Source organism: Populus trichocarpa, chromosome 8 (assembly GCF_000002775.5).
Source record: "Populus trichocarpa isolate Nisqually-1 chromosome 8, P.trichocarpa_v4.1, whole genome shotgun sequence".
NCBI classification, from domain to species: domain Eukaryota; kingdom Viridiplantae; phylum Streptophyta; class Magnoliopsida; order Malpighiales; family Salicaceae; genus Populus; species Populus trichocarpa.
This window is the reverse complement of record NC_037292.2, coordinates 4,911,771-4,935,076: the sequence shown is the minus strand read 5'-3', so window position 1 is coordinate 4,935,076 and position 23,306 is coordinate 4,911,771. Positions and strand designations below refer to the sequence as shown.

At 34.8% G+C, this 23,306-nt stretch overlaps 2 protein-coding genes across 2 annotated transcripts; one reads left to right on the top strand and one right to left on the bottom strand.

The window, feature by feature from the left end:
* The first annotated feature begins 9,290 nt into the window (after window positions 1–9,290).
* On the top strand, window positions 9,291–13,366 carry LOC7460657 (endoglucanase 12). The gene is made up of 5 exons (XM_002312175.4): window positions 9,291–10,073; window positions 11,035–11,342; window positions 11,461–12,058; window positions 12,193–12,365; window positions 12,767–13,366. Exons 1-5 carry the CDS (start codon window positions 9,692–9,694, stop codon window positions 13,166–13,168), a joined length of 1,863 nt encoding a protein of 620 aa, XP_002312211.1. The 5' UTR covers window positions 9,291–9,691; the 3' UTR covers window positions 13,169–13,366.
* An 846-nt stretch (window positions 13,367–14,212) lies between these two features.
* LOC7462126 (beta-hexosaminidase 3) lies at window positions 14,213–22,070 on the bottom strand. The gene is made up of 14 exons (XM_024607907.2): window positions 21,368–22,070; window positions 20,820–20,894; window positions 20,193–20,228; window positions 19,984–20,095; window positions 19,593–19,663; window positions 18,751–18,881; window positions 18,599–18,664; window positions 17,324–17,424; window positions 17,101–17,160; window positions 16,774–16,807; window positions 16,248–16,346; window positions 16,112–16,171; window positions 15,181–15,431; window positions 14,213–14,530 (listed from the first exon to the last, which is right to left on the bottom strand). The coding sequence occupies exons 1-14, from the start codon at window positions 21,686–21,688 to the stop codon at window positions 14,364–14,366; spliced, it is 1,584 nt and encodes a 527-aa protein (XP_024463675.1). The 5' UTR covers window positions 21,689–22,070; the 3' UTR covers window positions 14,213–14,363.
* Window positions 22,071–23,306: the final 1,236 nt, after the last annotated feature.

Sequence of the window (23,306 nt, the reverse complement as noted above, 5' to 3'; positions counted from 1 at the left end):
GTTTAGTTTATTAAAGTTAATTTTCTTTCTATTTAATTATTAGACTTTCATACTTTCATGACACGTATCCTGGGCTTGACGGGTTAACTTGGTTTGATGGGTTAACCCGGTTAATTCTAGGTAAACCCGTCATATCTTTTTCTATTTAGTTATCAAACTTTCACGACGCAAATCCCAGGTTTTACGGGATAACCTGGTTTAAAAGGTTGACCCAATTAATTCAATGTTTTTTTTTTCCTTTTCTTCATTAGTTTTTTCCTTCCTGTTGATTTTTTTTCTTTGTTTTTTTAATTAATCTATTTAATTATCACACTTTTATGACACGATCTTATAGCCAGACCCACATCCAGTATTCTTGGGTCCGGTGTTAGAGCCAGACTCACTTAAACTTGGATCATGCAAGTTTAATTTTATTATTAATATTATAAATATTACTCTTAGGTCAAATGTTGCAGCCAAACCCAAGATTCTTGGGTATAACTTTGCAGAAAAACACAAGATTTTTAAACTTTTATTTTTTTTAATATTTTTTATGGAAAAAAAAATGACCCGCGGCATCGCGCGGGTATCAAAGCTAGTTATCATTTATATCATGATTTTATATATGCATTAATATTTAATTTTCTTCTAAAATTCTTTTTAAAAAATATCAAATTATCAAAATTACTGCCATTGTTTTTCACATGACAAAAAAGTTATTGAAACTCAAGAGTAATCAGCACAAGCACCTCTTTGCCTCTTCATTTGTACTCGCTCCCGCCACCCTCTGAAGAACCACCATGATCGTTACAGTTACGATTGTTAAAGTGGCTATCAGATGCAAACACCCTCAATAGATCAGTACTCTTTCCGTCACTTTGACGTTGGACCAATCTATCACTAACCCTTCCTCGGACATGACTCACCACATGCTCATCCTCAAGCTCCTGCTGTGTTTGCAGGTGTGACGATGTCCGGGTGCTTCCCCTCCATCATCACCCCGTCTTCTCACTGCTTCTGATTGAGATTCCTTGATGAAGGAAGAACTAAGCACGGAAACATTGTGTAGACTAGCAATAGCCATTAATCCAAATTCGTCAGAGTAATTAATTATCCAAGAAAAAAAGAAAAACTTGCAAGATCAGGATGCCGCTGTGGTTAATTTGTCTACCTTCACCTTCACAAACCCAGCTGCCATCACCACTGACTGATACAGAACCCGAGAAATTTACTGCCTCGCTGTAAAGTCAAATCAAAACAATAATTTTTGTTGTCTTCGTAACATACACATTTTTATCTTAAAATCTTCATTTACCCTTTGCTAATAAATTCAATCCTCACTACGAAGACAAATGAGCTCTGTTAATTTCGAAGTAAAGGAAACGAAGCTCTAGAGAAAGACCGACTCAGACTGAAATAATCGGTCAACTTAAGTCTTTAGTTAATCTGTATCTTGATGAAGACTCCTGGGAAGGCATCGTATCTGAGATTCATTACCTCACACTCAACGACTTGAAAACTTTCTATTTGTCATCTTCAAACAAGTCTCTTGCATCAGATGTAAGACCACACAGTGGATTCCCCTGTGAGTCTGGTAGAAATCTCTATCACTGATTGGGAATAGGTCTAACATTTCTAGCATGGCTAGAGACTCAACAGTAGTTAATTTTCTTAGGGCGTGCAGATGTTGCACTTTCAGGCACAATATCTGGCTTCTGTAGGAAATTAATCCCTCAAGTTAAAGCGCTGGATCTTTCTAAAAACCAATTAGACGGCCGACTCCCACTCTGTTCTAATCTTGAAACTCTCATTCTGAAAAGCATATTTTCCGGACCAATTAGGCCAAGTAACGTCAATGTTGAACGTTCTAGATCTTTCAGGGAACTCTCTACATGGCAAAATTCCTTCTTCCATGAGCAAAATAAAGAATCCAGGCATTCTTAATCTCTCCGACAACCAGTTATCAAGAAAAATCTATAGGCATTGGAAGGGTTTTGAATTACTAGACACCCTAGATCTATCATCTATCGAAGACCAATCTATCTGGTGGCATCCCAAGTTCCATGTGCTCACTACCTTGGCTTCGAGTTATGAAATTGAGCAGCAACAATTTCTGGGAAATTTTTGCGGTCTTTGCAAAACTGCACAGGTTTATGGACACTTGATATTGGAAACAACAATTTATCAGGACATTGCACAAAACAATTTATCAGGACCAATCCCACCATGTTTGGGCAATCTAAGTTGTTTGAGTTCTATGATCCATCTGACTACCCCTTTTACATGGAGGAGATGGCGTTGAATATGAAGGGAGGGCAACTTGAACACAGGTAGACGCTTGGTCTTGCGAATTTCATACATATCTCGAGTAATGACCTACAGGGAGAGATTCCAGAAGAATTGACAAATCTTTCCTGCTTAGTTACCTTGAATTTGTCTTGGAATCGATTGACTGGAAAGATATCAGGAATGATTGGAGACCAGAAACTTTTAGAAACTCTAGACCTCTCAATCAACCATCTTTCAGGTCTCGTTTCTTCAAGCGCATTTCTTCTCTGACTTCCTTGAACCATTTGAACTTGTCACACAACAATTTACAGGACCGACTCCATCAAACCAGTTCGGTACCTTCACTGATCCTTCAATTTATGAGGGAAACCCTGAGCTTTGTGGTCCTCCATTACTATCAAACTGCTCCAAGCCGGTTGATGAGGGTAACAAGGCCAAGAATGACAACCGCAAAAATGATGGTGATTGAATTGAAATGATATGGTTCTACTAGCGCCTGGAACTGGGATTCGTGTTCGGGTTTTGGGCTGTTTGTGGCACTTTGGTGATAAAGAAGTCCTGAAGAGATGCCTATTTCAAATTTGTGGATAGAGTGAAAGATAGTATTCAAGTGTTCATTGCTGTGAGCATGGCTCGTTTACGAAGGAAGTTGAGAGGGGAGCAATGAAATGATAAGCCTCCACAAATATGAAAAGACAGGTATTGATGCTGTATTATTTTCCAGTCCTTTTTCTTCAATTTTTTCTATTATTTCGTCTTAAATAGCATTTGGTTTCTGATAAATGTAGTGGGTCGGCAGAAGACAAAGGGATTTTGGAAGAAGGAGATATTAAGAATAAAGGGGAAGGCATCAGCATTTCTCGGTGTGTGTCTGTTTTCTCTGCTTTTATTTGTAGGATATTATCAGCACTAATCAGTTCACTGAATTTGGCTTGTCTTGTCTGTCGAGGACCGATGTGCTGCCGAGTATTTCTCATCCATGTATCCTTTAAAATCTTAATAGCTTTCCAGATCGTTGCGGTATGAGAATCAGGAGCTTATCATTTATATGTTTCTGGATCAAGGTTTTGAGTTGATGAAGAACTCGAAAATACGGTACTTCAAGTTGGTCTCTGTGAACATATGGTATTTCGGTAACTGTTGTAGTTATAATTTTAAAAAAATTATTTTATAATAAGTAGTTTTAGTTGAGGTTGGTTTGAAAAAATAGGTGTTTGGTTAAAACTGTGGTTGAAATTGAGGTTGAACAAAAAGTAGTTTGATGTGTTTGGTTAAGAATGCTTTTGAAATTAAGGTTATAAAATAATTTATATATATATATATATATATATATATATATATATATATATATATTAATATTGATGGTTTTTAATTTAAATATTATAGATTTAACTATTGCAATTATATCATGAAATAAATAATACTTTATATAAAATATTTTTTATTATTCCGTTAAACCATCTATAATTGCATTACGTACAAAATTCATCCAACAAGAACTACAGTTTTCATTATTTTTTTAGCGTGCAATAAAATTAGATAAAATATTATCAGGAATAAAATTAATTTGATATTACAGTGCAAGTGAATTCAATTCACTCTACACTAGTTTTTCAGGAAAAAAAATATTGTTTACATGACAATGCGAGTAAATTTAATTCACTCTAAACTAGTTTTTTTTATAAAAAAATGTACAAAAAATAAACACACTGAAAAAAAAAATTGTTTACGCGAACAGTGCAAGTAAATTGCACTGTTTATTGTTTTAAGTGAACAGTGCAAGTGAATTGCACTGTTCACTGAAATGCTGATGAAAGAAAAGCAGCCAGGAACTGCTTCACGAAAATCACATGCAAAACGTGAATTATCATGAGCCCCATTAAGGGGGCGTTTGTTTCCCGGAAAGTGGTTTCCGGGAAACCACTTTTCAAACTTTCCTGTGTTTGTTTGTCATTAGAAAAGTTGGTCAACGGAAAACACTTTCCGGTCAACGGAAAACACTTTCCAATCAAAGAAAAATTTGACTTGGTTTCCAAGAAAGTGTTTTCCTTTTATTTTGGGCGGAAAACACTTTCCGGAAGTTGTGAAAAAATTAGAAATGTCATATTATTTGCCGATTATATCAAATTTGATCCTCAAACTTTTGATTGTTATATATATATTGTTTTGAATATTTGTTTTTCAATTTCATCCCTTAGAATTTAATTTTTATATTAACTTTGGTCCTCATTTTTATTTTGCTTTTTCCTTATTATTTTTTAATTGAAATTTTTTATCTATCAAATTTGGTCCTCATTCTTTTGATTGTTACTTATTTTATTTGAAATAATTTATAAAATGTTAATTATTATTATTTTAATTTCTTCATCTTTCAATTTTTTTTATTTTTTTATCTCTATTATTTTGATTATTATTTATTTTATTTGAGATAATTTATGAAATTATATTTTTTTTCAATTTCATTCTCATTCAACTTTTTAATTTGTAAGATTTGTTCCTCATTATTTTAATAAACTTGAAAAAAATAAAACATTAATAAGTTATTTTTTAGCTCATTTTCCATGACATAACCAAACACTGGAAAGTGTTTTTCAACTTATTTTTTATTACACTACCAAACATCGGAAAATATTTTCTCGGAATTCATTTTCCCGAAATTCACTTTTTCCGGAATGCACTTTAAAAAAAAAATTACTTTCCAATAAATAAACGAGGTCCAAAAATAAATTGTGTTTTCTACATAACCATGGTTGCTTCAATGTAGAAGCAACCACGCAAATCTTTTGCCGAGTTACGCGGCTGGAACTTAAATAGTTCATGGGCCTGGGAATTTTGTCAAACTTTAAATGGGTTCGGCACTTCAGCCCATAGTCTAATAGATTTATTGAGTCCCGAAAATAAGTTCGAGGCCGCCTTTGATAGGCAAATGTTATTATATATGCTTGGGCTCGAATCCGAACTCGATTAAGTATCCTTTTAGCTGTTTTTTTTTTAAAAACAAAACTATATTTGGAATAAAATTTTAAAAAATTGAAACGATATTGATTGATTTGTATAAAAAAAAAATTCTTGATAAACGGACAAGCAAAAGACTTTCCCAATGACTTAAATAGTTCATTCGGCGGATTTTTCCTAGCAACCCCAACCAATACGGGCATGCAAAAGGCTTTCCCAATGATAAACAATAAAGAGGTAGTATTATCTTGATCGCCATGTTCTAATCTTCTTAACATGCTGGAGGGAGAAGAACGAATGAGGTATAATGGAACTTTAGAGCTAACAATTTGGTGCTCACTTGATATGAAATGATATGATCTTATTTTATTTTATTTATTTATTTATAATCGGCATGATGTGATCAAAGTCAATCGTTATAATATTGCTCGAGTGTCTTTATAAATAAATTGAAAAATGTCTCTTGATGAAGTTTGGCTCGGTCAATAACGTATGACGTTTATCAGATTGAAAACTAACCATGTGGAGACTCATTCTTTGTTTTTGTTTTTTTAATATGATAAACTACAATGTTTTAGTTAGCACCTCAATTTATGTTCGTTGGCATGTCCTGATTTCACATGGCTTCTTTCATCCCTTTTCTTTTCAACTCTTCAAATCACTTTTTTTTTCCACGACCAATAAATTACATTAAAACCCCCAAAAAACAGACAGGAAAAAAAAAGAATCTGCAAAATCTATAGGTTTCAGTTTTTTTCTTCTTCTTCTCGAATATGAAATCAAAGACATATTTTGTGAGCTGTTCCGTTCCTTCCCTGCTGTATGGAGTGCCCTGTGGCGAGTAATTTGAGATTCGTTTGCTCTAACATCAACAGAATCGATACCAGTTAATTTTTCTTCATACCAGCAGTGGCAGGATATTTACCGAGTACCTTTGAACGGAGTCGCCATGCCTATTTCTCCTCTGTTTAGGCTCAGAACAAGCCGTAAGCATCAAATGATGAAATTTTCATTTCGCTTTCGGGAGTGTGAAAATGTTTTTTCAACATTCTTGACGTGGTTACTTGGCCGCTGCATCCGAAACTACTAGGAATTCTTAGAATAAACTAGTTGTCCGGTGAGATTTCTTCTTCATTAATAGCAACATCCTCGTTTCATAATCCTCAAATTTCTCCTCGGTTTGTCAACTATCATGCCGAATAATGCAGCACTGAAGAGCACCAAATTCCTAGAAGTGAGGTATTCAAGAAATTCCTAATAAATTAATCTAGACTGCATACCTTATATGACATGGTGAAAGGTCAGCCGTTAGTTAAGGAGTTTTCTCTTGTCTTAATCACAAAACACATGTAATATAAAAGGAGATGCTAAATTAGATGCTTCACCTGCCCTGCAGTAGTAATGCCATACATGCGGTGATAAAACCATTTAATTAAATTAAATGAGATTCAAGGGACTTGAAACGTGAGAGAGTATTGGGTTAATTATATGCTTTTAAAATTATCGTGAAGAAATAAATGTTAGAGCTTGAGACAAAGGATATAAAATGCATAGCACTCACTTCTCTTATGAAAATAAATCATAGTTTTGATTTGTTAATGTAAAAAATATTTTAATGAAAATACTTTAAAAAAACTAACCGTTGCCGGAATACCACATTTACGAAGAAAAATAGTATGAATTAGCATTCTCAATCCGCGTTCTAAACAATTAGTATGAAATAGTCAAGTTGGCTGGTAACGTTATGAAGAAAAATAGCACGATTTCTTTGCGTCTGGGGCGGGAAATGGCAATGCTCTGTGTGAATTTCAAGGGGCGTCCAGCTGCGGCATCCATGGTGAAAACCAACAGCAAAAGCATATGGCTGTGGCGGGATTTGTGTAAAAGATTACAGATATGGCTGACTTTCTTGATACCCACCAAATCTATATAATCAATTATTAACCTATGAATTCATTTTTAGATATTTCTTAAACGTTTCCCTTCGCTGAGTGAAGCCTTAAGATCAAACCGACCGACTCAATACATGAGATTCTTGAAGAGGACGTTCCTCCGGCCTTCCGATCGTCAAAGTGACGGCATGATGTGGAATGGCTGGTTTGTCTTGACTTTTTAGGTCTTAGAAAATAATTGTATTGATTATTTGTGTTTGTGCACGCTGGAGCGCCTGGACCCGTCACTGTCCATGCTTTAACCACTACTGATTACAGCTCATGGGCCCTGATTAATTTAAAGAAGAGTCTGTTAAAATCCTCTGCCGAGTTGAACATTCTCCCCTCGGGCGGTCCCTACCCTTTTTTCTTTGATTATTTTATCTAAATCTTGGTTTATTACAAATAATGCACTGTATAGAGATTTTAAAGCTCTATAGGCCAATTATTTCAAGGAAAATGATTTATAATTAATTTATATAGTCCTGAACTGCAAGTTATAGCTGATCTCTACAGTCTTGAATTCTGGGTTTCTTTTTTTTTTTTTTTTACTAAGTTAAAGAATCATAATATTTTTTCATTTTTTTTGCGTCCATATTAAAATAAAAAAAAAACAGAAGTATTTTCTCGTTATTTAGCATATTTCCATGAGACGAATTGGGTTTTGATTTTCCAAGTTTAAAATGTTTTTTTTTTTATTAAATAATCAATTCAACTCAAAAGCTTAAATTATTAGATGAAACTTTAAAATATGATTTATATTAGTCAAATCGTTTGGTCATCAAGACTCTGATACCATGTTAAAAAATCAATTCAATTCGAAAGTTTAAATTATTAGGTGATGCTCTAAGATATAATTTATATTATTCTCTAACATTTTAAAAGAAGTTGTGAGCATAAAAACAAAATTGTGATTATATCTCTTTTTATTTAATCGATGGTGACATTCTAGAGCGACATCAATTTCTCTCTCTTTTTTTTCTTTTTTTTTTGTTTTTGCGATGAGTAAATTCTTAATATTTATTAACTGAGATATTTGGTTGTATTATCATTAAAAAAAACAATGAACAACCCAATTGTTGAATGAAAATTAAAATTGAAATACTTAATTACGAGAATCTATAAAAATCAAATATTATTTCTCTATATCAAAGAATCAGAGCCGGATAACAAGTAACATGTATTTAAATTTTGAAAGGTATAGCTTAATTAATTAGATTTTAAATTTATCTTTTAAAAATTATTAATTTGAATATTATTGAAAACTTATGTAATTATCAACTTTATGATATCAAAAAATTTATCTAGAGACATGTACAAGCTAATCTGATACCACAGTTGGAAAAAAAAAAAAAAGAGTAACGTGCATGCACATTCGACTTGGGGGTTTAATTTAAAAGCCACGTAATCAAATGAAGAAACGAGAGAAACACGAGGGACACAACGGGTTTGAATAAAAAATTAAATTAAAAAAAAAACCAGCGAAGAGAGAGAGAGTATTATTAGCATACGAGTGAAAAATGGAAAAGGGTGCTGGCTGCGTGGCCAGACCAGACAGACAGACAGACAGACACCACCCAATGAATTGGTCAACAAGATCCGGCTGCAGAAAATAAAATTGGAAATAATTATTAAATTCTTCGCTGATATTTGCACGATAGAAAAAAATATGTCTCCGAAGTTATTTAAAAACGAGATTTAATCTTTAATTGACATGTAAATTAATCTAAAGAAAATCCCTTGACATGGGATCAAAGCATTACCACATATATTATCTCATTCTTCAAAAATCCAGATATATATATATATATATATATATATATATATTTCAAAAAGTAATTGACATATATATCCTTTCAATTAAAGTTCCAAAACGAAGGTTCCATCTCATTTTCATAACAGCTAAGCATGCATATTTTTCCCCAGTAAAAAGCATCAGTTCTTCCATGCAGAAGAAACAAGGCAATCAATTTTATATCACAGTTGGATTAAATTAATCTCTGAATAAGCACCGCAACCATGTTAGATTTATTTAGTCATAGTCAACTCCTCTCTCTCTCTCTATCTCTCCCTCTCCTCCCATTCGAGCCCTTGAATTTCAAATAACGCTGGTAGACTAGTATATATGCCAGAGAATGATGCGAGAGAGAGAGAGAGAGAGAGGCTGGGATACAGAGAGGCCAGTTTTTTCTCCCCCGATAAACTTATCTTGCCATAGTAATTAATTTATTGGTTTCTTCCAGTATCATCAATATTCATCACTTTTATAAGCCATTTCCAACTGGTAATCAGTGGCCGGCCATCTATATATCTTCCTCTTTCTCTTTCCCTGCCTACAAGATAATAACCAGCCCCCTTCTTCTTCTTTTCAGTCATCTATTATATCAAATATATACATCAACAATCTGTGATTCCTCTTTGATCATCAGACCTCTCTTTCTCCACCACCTTTGCTTACATGAGTTACAACAAGGGAGAATAACTGTTATTGCACTCACTGGAAACATAACCTCGAAAAGGAAAAGAAAACAAGAAAAATGCATTCAGCAAATCATTGGGGGGGGTCGCTGGAGATTTACAATGGAGCAGAATCAACAACCGACGATGAGAAGAGTCGCAACATGGAGTGGGACAAGGCAGCCTTGCAACCCCAGCATCATCATCTAGACGAGACACAGCAGAGCTGGTTATTGTACCCTCAAGAGACCAAGAAAAAGAAGCACGTAGACTTGGGTTGCGTAGCCTGTAGCCACAAAGCCTTGAAGTGGACTCTCTATGCCTTTGTTTTTGCGCTTCTTGTTATTGCACTCCCTATCATCCTAGTCAAGACTTTGCCAAAGCACAACTCTAAGCCTCCTCCTCCAGACAATTACACTCTTGCCCTCCGAAAGGCTCTTCTCTTCTTCAATGCCCAAAAATGTAAGTCAAGTCAAACGTCACTACTTTTCTTTTTCTTTTTCTTTTTTTCTTTTCCGAGCTTAGAGGGTTAGTTCTGTAGTAATTGTGGCCTACCGAGTGATTTTCAAAAGTGATATTTCAAATTATTATGATAACAAATTAAATAATTATTATGATATCAATCCTAATTATTGATAACAAATTAAATAATTAGAACAATGAAAATGAATGGGAAAAAAGATATATTTCATTATCTTTACATATGTACATTAAAATCTTGTTATTTTCTATGTAAGCTTTGGACTTCCAAGAAAGTCTGGCTTTCAAGAAGCTTAGAGTTTTACTACTAATTAAGACACTCTAAGATGGGAATTCGATGACCAAGTCATTCCGATGAAAATTGTTATGTAAAGTTATTTAATTAGTTGGGATAATTTTATTTTATTTTTATTAACATGAATGTTCAAGTCAGCTTGCGTGTGCCTCAACTAATTTTACGGGCCCTGAAGTTAACGGCCATGTAAGTCTCCAGTGACTCTGAAATTTGTGAGACTCAAACTAGAAATTTTTATGGAGCAAATTTAGAGTTTGAGCAGTTGAACTATACCTCTCTAAATTATTAGTTATTAGTTCGGATAATTTATTTCATATACATGTTGTGTTTCGAATAGATCAAAAAATAAAACGTTGGTTTCGACAGGATCTTGCGATCCCATCTGCAGATTATTAGCAGCTTGTTTTATTTTTTATTTTCTTACCATTAACAAATCTAATTAATTACTTTTTGCTCACAATAAAACAAATGTTGGCATGTATTTCATAGAAATTAATAAATTATTGAATTAGTAGTACTCACCAGCTGAAAAACAATTTCGAAGAACAGTTTGATTTATAATTAGCCAATGGTAGGCTGTGCACTGAAGTTCTATTATAGAATTGACAAGTGTTGATTGAGAGTACCATCATTGAATGTGGTGTGCAGCTGGTAAATTGCACAAGAACAACGGAATTCCATGGAGAGGAGATTCAGGGCTACAAGATGGAAATGGTACTGATTTTTCTAAAGCAGGTCTTGTTGGAGGATACTATGATGCTGGAGACAACACCAAGTTTCATTTTCCCATGGCATTTGCCATGACTATGTTGAGCTGGAGTGTCATTGAATACAGACAGAAGTATGAGGCCATTGGCGAGTACCAGCATACCAGAGATCTAATCAGGTGGGGTACTGATTACTTGCTATTAACCTTCAACTCCAGTGCCAGCAAAATTGACAAAATTTACTGCCAGGTAATATTCTTAATTCAGAATGAACGTTATGTGCACCTGACAATATTTCCATTTATTAAGACTTCAAAGCCATTATACCGTTGCTTGTTAGTGTAACATTTCCGTGTTTGTCCCCCAGGTTGGTGGATCTCGAAATGGCTCGATACTTCCAGATGATCATTACTGCTGGCAAAGACCTGAAGATATGGACTATCCGAGGCCTACCCAAGTTGTAAATTCAGGCGCTGACCTTGCCGGAGAAATGGCAGCAGCCTTGGCTGCAGCCTCAATAGTATTCCGAGACAATGAGGCCTATTCAAAAAAGCTTGTAAGAGGTGCAGTGACAGTATATGACTTTGCCAGGGATGGTGGAAGACGGGGAGCATATTCTTCTGGGAATGATTACATTCAACCTTACTACAACTCCACTGGCTATTATGATGAGTACATTTGGGGTGCTACTTGGTTGTACTACGCCACAGGAAACATCACCTATATTAAATTGGCAACTGAACCAGGCTTCTCTAAGCACTCCAAAGCACTTTTAAGTATTCCTGACTTGAGTGTACTGAGTTGGGACAACAAGTTACCAGCAGCTATGCTGCTGTTAACAAGGTACAGGATATTCTTGAATCCAGGATATCCATATGAGGAGATGTTGCATATGTATCATCAAAAGACAGAACTTAACATGTGTTCTTATTTTCAGCAATTCGATGTATTCAACTGGACTAAAGGTACATACATCGGATCTTGCTCTTTAACCATGTGACTAAGTGATACTATTTGCTTCAATGGATCACGTGCCAGTAATTTTAACTTTCTCTTCTTTTTTTGGTGGTTTTTCTGATGTGTTTTCAAAATTTTGCAGGAGGAATGATCCAACTGAACCATGGAACGCCACAACCTCTTCAGTATGTGGCTAATGCTGCCTTCTTAGCATCACTCTATGTCGATTATCTGAATGCCACTAGAGTTCCAGGACTCAATTGTGGTCCCAAATTTATCTCACTGGACCTTCTTCGGAGTTTCGCCACGTCACAGGTAGCCTTTTCTTCTGAATCTTTCTGTTTCAGGATAGACTAACTTGCTAGCTGATAAATATCCGACATTGCCAAGTCAACTCTAATAGGCAGTCCCAGAGTAGGAATTGGTTAAAGAAAGAACTGCTGATATACACAGCTGATCAGAGTCATATACCATGCAACAAGCTTCGTGTTTTCATACTTTAATTAGAAAGCTGGCCAGTTTCAGATTGGCACCAAATCATTTGTTAGTTTTTGGGTAGGGGAATTTCAACTTTCGTAACTCCTCTTCAGACGGATGTTATAATATCAATTAGGCTATGCCTCAGCCACAAAATACAGTTGTTCTTCTTGAAATTGCCTCATGCACTCTTTTTATCTCCCAGTAGACTAATCTTCCCGTGATTGTTTTCAACACAGATCAACTACATTCTAGGTGATAACCCCATGAAAATGAGCTATGTGGTGGGGTATGGGACCAAGTTTCCCAGGCATGTTCATCACCGTGGAGCATCAACACCCAGTGACAAAACAAGGTATTCGTGCACAGGCGGATGGAAGTGGCGTGACAGCTCCAAGCCCAATCCTCACAACATTACAGGAGCCATGGTTGGAGGGCCTGATAGGTTTGACCAGTTCCGTGATGTTCGCACTAATTACAACTTTACCGAACCAACTTTAGCTGGAAATGCAGGACTAGTTGCTGCGCTTGCATCCTTGACAAGCAGTGGTGGGATTGGCATCGATAAGAATTCAATCTTTACAGCAGTTCCACCGCTCTACCCTCCAAGCCCTCCATCTCCTCCAGCTTGGAAGCCTTGAGCTGCTAAAAAATTAATCTCCAACAGCTTGAGCTTTTGTTTATACATCATAGAATTCTTGAGATTTTCTTGAAGTTTTTTTTATCGAGCTCATGTTTATACATCACAGAACACTACTGATACGTTCACAACTGTGCGACATCTGGATATTCATGTTACATGATACTTGCTCTTCTAAACAAACTTTTGCTTTGCTAAACTGTCACTGCAAATGTTTCTGTGGAAGTGATTATACTGAACTGGCTTAATTTCACAATTGACCAACTGATTTGGGTACTGTATTTGAAGAACTTGTGGAATATAATATGCTCAATCAATCTGCCTTTCACTAAATGGAAAGTATTTGAAAGACATGAAACCAATCTATCTTCACTAAAAAGATTGGTCCTTCACAATCTTCAATTTGTTCGGTGGCTAAACGATTTAGTGTTCTCTGAAATTCAGGTAAACTGGGAAAGTTTTTATTGTAGTCCAGGAATTGTCGAGTGTCAAATGCATTGGACAGTTTATAATTTTCCGGGGTTCATTGGAGATTCTCAATCCTTGCCAGTATAAGATTTAAATCCAACTCTGTTCTTCAAACCCAAGAAACCACTTGAGGGAGATTTTCCATGGCAATATAGCATATTTTCCTTGAGTATGAAGTTACTTTATTCCCCAAATTCATAAATTACTTTCGACAAGATACCTTGAACATATATTATTGGTTAAAATATGATAAAAAAATGCTTCGAGTTTCTCCTTTCATAATTCTTCCATTAATGAAATCTGAGTAAAAATCAATAATTAAAACTTGATTTTTATTTATTTTTCTTAAACAAATTTCAAGCGCAATCCTTGAGTAAGTTATGAACTAATCTTTCAAGGTAAATTTCAACCGTTCAAATTAATGATTTTTGGGGTCAAATATGATAAGTGCCAAAGGGAAAAAAAAGAAAGAAAAAACTTCACCATAAACACTCGAAATCCCTTGCAAGTCTCCTTTACGATTCAACCACAAACACTTCAAGAACGAAGGGACTTAGTTGGGCAGACATGAGAGACCTTGTGAAACCATTTTGGACCATTTTCATAAAAATCGAACCAGAAGCCACCTGAATATATCCAGGATGCATTATTACGTGTTCCTTACATACGGGGGTGATTTTGAATCAACTGCATTTCACCCTCAAGAATTAGAGATGTGTTTGTAGTCATTACTGTCCATAACAAGAACCTGGTTCTATAGGTGCTCCTCGGCCTGGTCCAGCTAAAGGAGCTGCGGCAACCCCTCTTTGATTCAGCAAACACCTGAAGTGTGCTAACCTTCCAGCAACTTTTTCTGGATCCTTCGCTAGCTTGTCATAAGGTGTCCATAGCCGCTCTTCAATCACATAGGAACAGAAAACAGAGAGAATAAAATCGCTATTTTAAAGTGAAGATACAGTTTGCATAGAAAGATTGAGATGAGTAGAGAGCAGATACAAAAAAATGGAAGATTTGAGATGCTGAGCTTAAAAACAAAGGGAAGAAAGATGTACAGTTAGAAGTTTTTATCTCTACTATAATGATGAAAAAGTTTCTCAAGAAATACCTCTAAGAGGATTCTAAAAAGGATCAAAACTAGTCAACTCTAAAATCACTCAAGGCATCATCTGGTACCTCTTCAAATGAGACTACCAGTCACCTGCCTTGGTCCATGAATGTTAGCAGTGATAACCATGTATCAACTAAAACCACCTTTGGGATGGAAAGGCAGATCTCTTAATACACAGAAACATCCACAAAGCGTATAGTTTCATGAACCCTTAAGCTCAACAGTAGTAAATTCACCAAGATTGTGACCAATTTATGTGACTAGGAAGCTAATATGAAATCAGATTTATATTATTGTTTGCCTCACTGTACAATCCTTTTCAATGACCATCACGCAACTACATAGTATTGAAAACAAGAAAACTGCATAACTTAATATGAATATGTTGCAACGTCTCAGCAATTTCGTTGTCAATTGACATGATATACAATAAATACCTGCAGCAGCTGCAGCACGTGGCCATATGGTTTGTTCAATGTCTGACCCATCCACTGTTTCTCCCCACATGCATACTTCCCCCCCAAGAACTAAACTCTGTTGCTCGGGGTTTGTTATATTTGTAAGTGGTTCATTCTTATAGAACTCTTCCCAAGGAGTATCCAAGTGATCTAGATACCATTTGTCCTGGTTGCTCACAATGCACCTCAACCCAGATGCAACCACTTGCTCAGCAACTCCACCTCCAAGCCTGCAAAAAACATTGTATGCTAAAGATCAAGTGTGCCCGAAATGTAAGGACAAACAAAATTATTATAGCAGTGCAAATACAATCATCTCTAAGATCTATTTGCTTGGTGGAAAAGGAGTCCAGAACATTTTTGTTTACATAGTGTAATTAACTCAACAATGTTCACTGATTGTCTAATATCTAAAGTAATTTTAATTGTGATTACAATATGTGAATTGGTTCAACAATAATTCACAGAGAGAAAGAGTTCCTGAAGTTTTCATCTAAACATTAATGGACTTGGACCAGGTGAACCAGATGTCACTCTTCAGAACTAGCAAACATGCAAGTAGTGAGAATGAATAGTAGCGAGATCGACACTCTTTACCAACTACTACATATAAAAATTACTTGTCACAATTAGCATTGCAGATGGATATAAAACATCTTAACACCCTTATCAAGTCAAGTTTAGCTGTATCGATTAACCAAAATTCACATTCTGCACAGGGGAGCTTTTCCCATTTTTTGTATAATCTTGATTCTAGTCTCTCAATACTACAAGTCCAACAAGCAAATAGACGGTTGCATCATGGATAAATGATGCTTATATTTGTTCATTTACTGATCTACAGGGTGGCCATGTTAAGATGCATCATGACAAGGTCATTTTATGAAATTATGCAGAAAGTATGGCATACCAATTGTGCACCACTGTCTTCCGGCTCAATTTATTTCTGAAGTCATTGAAGGTCTCCTCCCTGTTACATTGCATGATTGGATAAGATATAAAACCAATGAAATTTGACATCTAACCTTATCCAGAATTGTTCGTACCAGTTAACAATTTCAAATCCATGGGACAAAGCTATTTTCTGTGCCCGCAAGACAAAGTACTGATAAGCTTGAGATCCATTCATTCTATGCTCTTTTAACCTGCAGGTTTCAGAATAGACAGTATCTTGATCATGTCAAGGTCAAACAACATACAATACGAATACAATTTACATGCCCTCTCTCTTTTGTTACAAATGCATGCTCTTTTAAGGTACATGGAATGGGAGAAAAACTAAAACTAAAAGAAATAGCTGTGAGTCTGGCATGCTAGTTATTTCTCAGGAAATCCAATAATAGCAGTAATCATAAAATAACATTGGCATAGAATGTAACGGTGATGTCATGTACAGCAAGCACACAGTACCCACGTAAATCCACTTGGATTAACTACAAAAGGAGGAAAATATGGTTGTGGACATCAAGCACGAAGATAATAACATGATATACTTGGTGTCTACAGAAAAAAAAGAAAAGAAAAGAAAAGAAACATCAGTTACTTTGCATGTAGAATTCGTGGGATTGTTACCATTTTGTTATGTGGGGAGTTTTTGTCCAGCAACCTGAAAAGGACTCATACAGTTGCATGTCAATAATGTGAAGCTCCATCCAGATATATATTTCAAAAATTAAGAGCAAGCAGAAGCAAGTAACCTGTGGCCCCTATATTTTCATTAACATCAAATATCATGTTTCAACACATACACCCGAAAATAAAAGAAGAAAAGATATGATAAAAGGAAAGAAAATCCCCAGAGGCCAAGAAACAAAATAATAATAATAATAATAAATGTTCCATAAACAATAAACAATCAATACAAAAATGATGATAGCAAAATATAACTATTAAACTTACTTGGGTCAACTTCATCACCTCCCAAGTGAACAAACTTGAATTTAAAGATCTTACTGAAATCTGAACGTGAAAAAAGTAATCATGTTAACCATTCATCCTTTCATTTTTGTTTTTCACCCAAATTAAGCTAACTTGCAAATTTATATATATTTTCTTAGTCTTCTGACATGACAACTTATTGATATCAAACCACACTGTTCCAAATTGAAAGTACAGGCATTACCTGAAAGAATCCCATCTATCACTTTGAATGTAAACTCGTTGCTGACATCAAGTGGCTGCTGACAGTCTTTTGATGGCCATAGAGAAGGATAGCCATGCCCCCTAATTACAGGGGAAAAATATCCATTTAATTCATTTGGAGATCATAGTTTGTGATACCATTCTATCATAATGGCCATATTGCAAAGAAATGGAAAACGTCAAATATTTTTATTGTTTTTGTGAGTTTGCATCTTTGGGCAACAAGGGAAACCTACAGAACCCGCCTTGCCATAGGTTTTCAAAATACAATGTCACAAATTCATGACGATCTAAACTATGCACCGAAGTCTGAGTTAGCCATAAAGGCTTGCCCATTTGTGGTCCCATAGAAGTACAATCCTAGGAAAGGAACTCTGAAAATGATTCAGCGCTGCAGCATTCTGCATCAAATGGCTAGCCCCAGGCCTCATATCTACAATGCCTTGGTCACCAACCTAGACTTTCACCAGATATCACTAGACAATAGCCCTTAATCCTTCTCGTGTTTGGCCCTGAAAACCATTAGCATTCATCACTTCTGCAGAAAGTTCACTGAGGCTAACTGCAATAGATCCATGAGCTACAAACAACCTTTTGGTTTGCCAGCATTAATCATAAAATAACATCTTTATAACCTCAAAACTTTCGAAAACAAGCAGTTTTCTTGGATACAAGTTGGCAGGGTGTTATAAGTACCCAACTCTATTGTTTGAGAGGAAGAAGATCTAATAGGGAAATCATACAGGTAAACAGAAAGATACATCATCATCAAGTCAAGTGACCAATGGCAGCTTCTCATATTGACTTATGAAAAAATGTTCTACACATCCTCATGGATTAAACATTACCTAATTCTGTGATAATTCCAATGAATTCTTAAATTCTATCCGTTAAAAAATATAGATTGTTGTTATCTAGCATCTTGCAAAAACTAAATTAGAAAGCTTTATAAATATTCCCCCCAACACCTGGAAAGACATGGCAGTCATTACATCAGCCAGTCATGATCTATAAAGTCTTTTCCTGGGAATTTTTCTGTAGCTATTGCAGAAGCCATGAATGATCAGAAATTCAAATCCTGCCATTATTCACTTGAAGAGGATAAGATTCTTTTTTTAAATGACCAAGTGTCAATTTTTGGGGTTAAAAGTTTGCATCCTGATCTCATAGATACATGCACAGTAATTTTTGAAAGGAATATAACTGAGAGTCTGAGACAACAGAGAAAACCGCTATATAAGAATGTTACTATTACCATGAGAGAGCATGTCCAGGAACATCAAGTTCAGCTAATACATTAATTCCTCGCCTTTGAGCATAACTGCAAATTTTTTCTTGACATATTAGAGATGATACAACTACATAGACAATAAGTTTGTAGAAGGTGAAGACAGCAGAATCACTTGCCTCACAATTTCAGCAGCATCAGAAAAGGTGTACCGCTCTGAAACTGAATAAGCCCCATCCCACAGATGTGGATATGAAGGTATCTCCAAAGGGAAAGATTGGGTATCTACAATGTGCCAGTGCAACACATTCTGCATATGCAACAGAATAAAATCATAAAGGCCAATGACAGGTATTGTTTTTCAATAGTTCTATTGACCTGCTAACACCTTCTGCAAGAAAAATCAACTTCTCACAGACTAATTCTGTTAATACCACAGCTATCTGAGTTCTTACAACAGGCTAGATGATTAATACCACAGCTATCTGAGTTCTTACAACAGGCTAGATGATAAAAATCGAAGTAAGGTCAGTGTGAAACAACATTACATCTTGTTACAAAGTAAACCGTATCAGCAAACTGCTAATTACAGTAAATTGTTGTGTTAACACCATTTGCTGTTCAAAAAGGAGGGAAGACAGGTAATTTAAGCGACAGTTGCCAAATTTCTGTCTCATTTCATGTTGGATAGGTTTACTAGTGCAAGATCCAAGGCTTAAACACTGCTGCACAAATTACTATTTCCTATCCTTTTTATGGATGCAAGATTTCCCAAACTTCATTGCTGTCCCTCTAGAGGAAGAAGCTAATCCAGGCAAACTAAATCCTAGCAAATGGTTATGAACAGAAATAGGGATGATACTCCTCGACAAATGCGATCATGAAAAGTCTTATACCTATAATGCTAAAAGCAAAATACCACTGATTATTTTCCAGCAAACAGTAGAACAAATATGTAGTTATTTCACCAAATATTCTAAAAGATTCTCAACTACAGATTAGTTAACTATGCATCACATACCAATTTTGCATAGGCCATAGAATCAATTACTTTCTTAATCATTGGCACTGGCTGATAGTGTCTTGATGTATCTGCACAAATTCCACTTGTAAGTCAGACAAGCACATTAGAATTTGAAAATACAGAGTGGATTTGAGATATAAAAACAGAATCGACCAAACAATTGGGCATCAAGCTTTTCAAATGGCCCTATGTCAGCTTGGGATAGCCCTCCAGACCCATTTCACATGAAGTAAACTTTCTTCCCATCAAAACCTTCAGTTTTAATTGCCAACCTTATCAAACCAGAAGCTAGTACATGGAATAAAGCCCTCAGCTGGGGCTTTGAAAGACATATACATCAAAAGTAAACTAAACATATTACAGAAAAGGACTGCAGAAAACAACTCACCAATCAAGAGCCCTCGATAAGAGAATCTTGGTTGATCAATGATAGTCCAAGGGACCATGTGAACTTCAATCAGTCTAGTTGTAAAGTTAAAATGACACAATTGGCTGAATGTCTGCAAAATTTAATGTCATGTCAAACTTAGACAATTTTGAACTTGGTAGGAATATCAAAAGAGATACAATTTCATGTCTTAAGGATTAGTATAAAACCTGAAGCCCATGTAACGCCCCATAAACAGTCTGCGCCTGTAATGTTGCCAAACAGAATTTGAATTGATCAAACAATTTACATGAATCAAAGCTTACTGATGTAGACCAAACTCAGCATTGACCATTAAATGTATCGATTTGGTGCCTCTACAGAACATTAGTTCAAAAATTATGAAAAAAACAACCATGCTTCAGCAAGGTCCCACTCCATAATTGATTATAATCATGATAGTGGAAGATTTTATAAAACATGATTTAATGTTACTAGTTCTCTACAATGCATGCTTGACCCGTCTCGTAAGCAAATACTAGGTTTTAAGTTCACTAATCTAGATAGGACAACGAATAATTCCTTTGAGACTCATTCCCCTCGTCCAAAAGATTGAGACTGGAAACATTTGTCAATGCGCTGGCTATATGGCACATCCAAATATATCAAAGCTACATTTCAACATAAATATATGAAAACTATTTTAGGAAATGCCAGACAAAATCCAGTAGCATTTTCTTTCAAGTCTTACTATTTGAACATCTTCCTTGAGAAAGAAACTTATTACAATTGAGTTGGACAGGTGTAAGTTGTTAGACAATATAGCTACAAAGACAAAAGGTAGCGGTTGCACCCACCTCAAGATGGACGTAATCTGGCATCTCTGGTGAAGGAACCAGCAGTTTGTATGACTCGGCAACACCATATTGTAACTGTAAAAGCACACCACAATACAGGGAGAAAGAGCATTTGTTTAATCTAAATTAAAGGAAGGAGCTCTCCAGATTTCATCTAAAATGCCAAAAAAAAAAAAAAGCCTTGATTATTGTAAATAAAACTTAATGATAGCTACAGCTCATACTTGATTACTTCCTAATAATTGTTGTATTTAGTGAAAAATAAGTTAAAACAAAAGGATTATCAAATTGCACATCACTTTGTATTTCTAGATCGGGAAAAAAAACAACTTTTAAAAAAAGTTGTCAGCGGTGATAATGAAACTTTTTATACAAGTGGAAAGAAAAGGAGAAAATGACTTCTTCTTAGCCTAGCTCAGAAGAATCACATTCCCAGACTTTTAAACATTAATCTTTAGGCCCGTGTGAATGAACTGATCAGGTAATAATCAGAAAAGAAAAGAAAAGGTTCTGACTGGAAAGATAATTGATGACCAATGACACCATACCTGGTCATCTGGTGAGAAAATAAGAACATGAATTCCTTTAATGATGAGAGACTTGTCTACGCTAGAAAGATCACCATCAACAACATGAGCAACTTTCACTACATCAAGCATTCTTGTAAAGCCATCCTTCAAAATCTCAGAGCCATCAATGTACTTGCTCCCATCAGTAACTAACTGAAAATCTTGACTCATGTAAACCCTGCTGTGCCCTCTACTCACCCACTTCGGCATTGGCCATAAATTCAACTCATTCACATTCTTTGCCACAGCAACCCCAAGAAACATAAACACCACCACTAACCAAGCACTTTTCAACCCCATCTCTATCTTTCCAACAAAATGAAAAAGAAAAGAAAAGAGACCCAAGAAACAGAATCAAGATTGAAGTTCAGATATATAGACACACACTACATACATTTGTATCAGTGTATGGTCTATATTCAACTCCTGGCGCTATAAAAAGAAAAGAAAAAACAGAGAATCTTGGGAGGTGAAGAGAAGGGGACAAGAGGGTTGTGGTGGGCTATAAAATTCAAGATAATGGGATTGACAGAGAAGTTGTTTTATGTTTCCTTTTTGTTACATTTTCAGAATGAAGTTAGTGATTGTTCTGGCGTGAGAAGCACTGATGTGAGATGGGCTTTCCTTCTTTCTTTATTCTCTCTCCCACCCTATCCTGTTGTTGTCTTAAGAAGATTATAATACTAAATCCAAAATCTAATCTGAATCTATTTTTGTTTTCAAATCTGCCGGTCCAAGCAGTAATGGAAGGTGACCATTTATTTGGTGAATAGTGAATGCCTGTGAGTGTACAGTGACATTTTCATAGCTTTTAATCTTTAGCATGTGTTTGGAACTCTAAAAAGAGGTGGGTTTTGAACTCAATTCCTCCTTCCTTCTCATGCTTTACCACTACTTTTTATACGTCGGTGCAAGAGAAAATACAGCGTCTTGAATTTTATAGTAACTGTATGATTTTAAATTTTCTATCTGGTCGACTTGCAAACTTGAAGTTATGGCAGTGATTGTATTTTTACAGCGTTATTTATTTTGAATTATATTGAAATAATTTTTTTTATTTTAAAAAATTTATTTATAACATCACCGTATTATATAAAAACATTAAAAAATATTAATTAAAAACAAAAACAAATATTTTTTATCAAAAATATTTTTCAAACGTAGAAGAAAATGGACTCTTAGAAAAGTTGTTTGTTTTTTTAGCAAAAACATTATTTTCAAAAATATAATTTTTTTTGTTTAAAATTGATTTTTTTATATGATTTTTTTATTATTTTAATGTACTAAACTCAAAAAAAAATATTTTAATATATTTTTAAATTCAAAATATTTTAAAAAACAATCATCGCTATAATGTTGAATGCATTTTTCATCAATAAAATAGTGGTAACGAGATGATAATTTTTTAAAAAATAAAGCTTTAGATGTTATTATTTGCAGTTTTACCATGATTTCTTGCAAAATAAAATGCTAGTCTATTTTTTAAAAAAAAATCATTTTATTAGATAATTATAGGATAATTATAGTTATAACATTAAATGTGCTGAGATTCACATGATACCATTTGAAGAAAACAAAATCTTTGCAATAAATATCGTGTCATTTAGAGGCAAGATCCTAATATAAATAGTAGATTTCCCTACTATTCTTGAAGTTCAGGATTCAATCTTCTCCGTTAATACTTAATGTGTGAATATAATTAAAGAAATTGTGAGATTTTGTTTTTTTTTTTTTTTAAATAGCACAGTCCTAGATTTGTACTCAAAAAACATATGGAGATGTAGCATGTTTTGAAAGGCGGGCCAAAAATATTGTTTTTTTTTATTTTATTTGATAAATTTTATGTGTTTATTGATTTATATTACAAATTAATTTTAATAAATATAAAAATAACAGGGTAAATGACTTGTATTGTGCT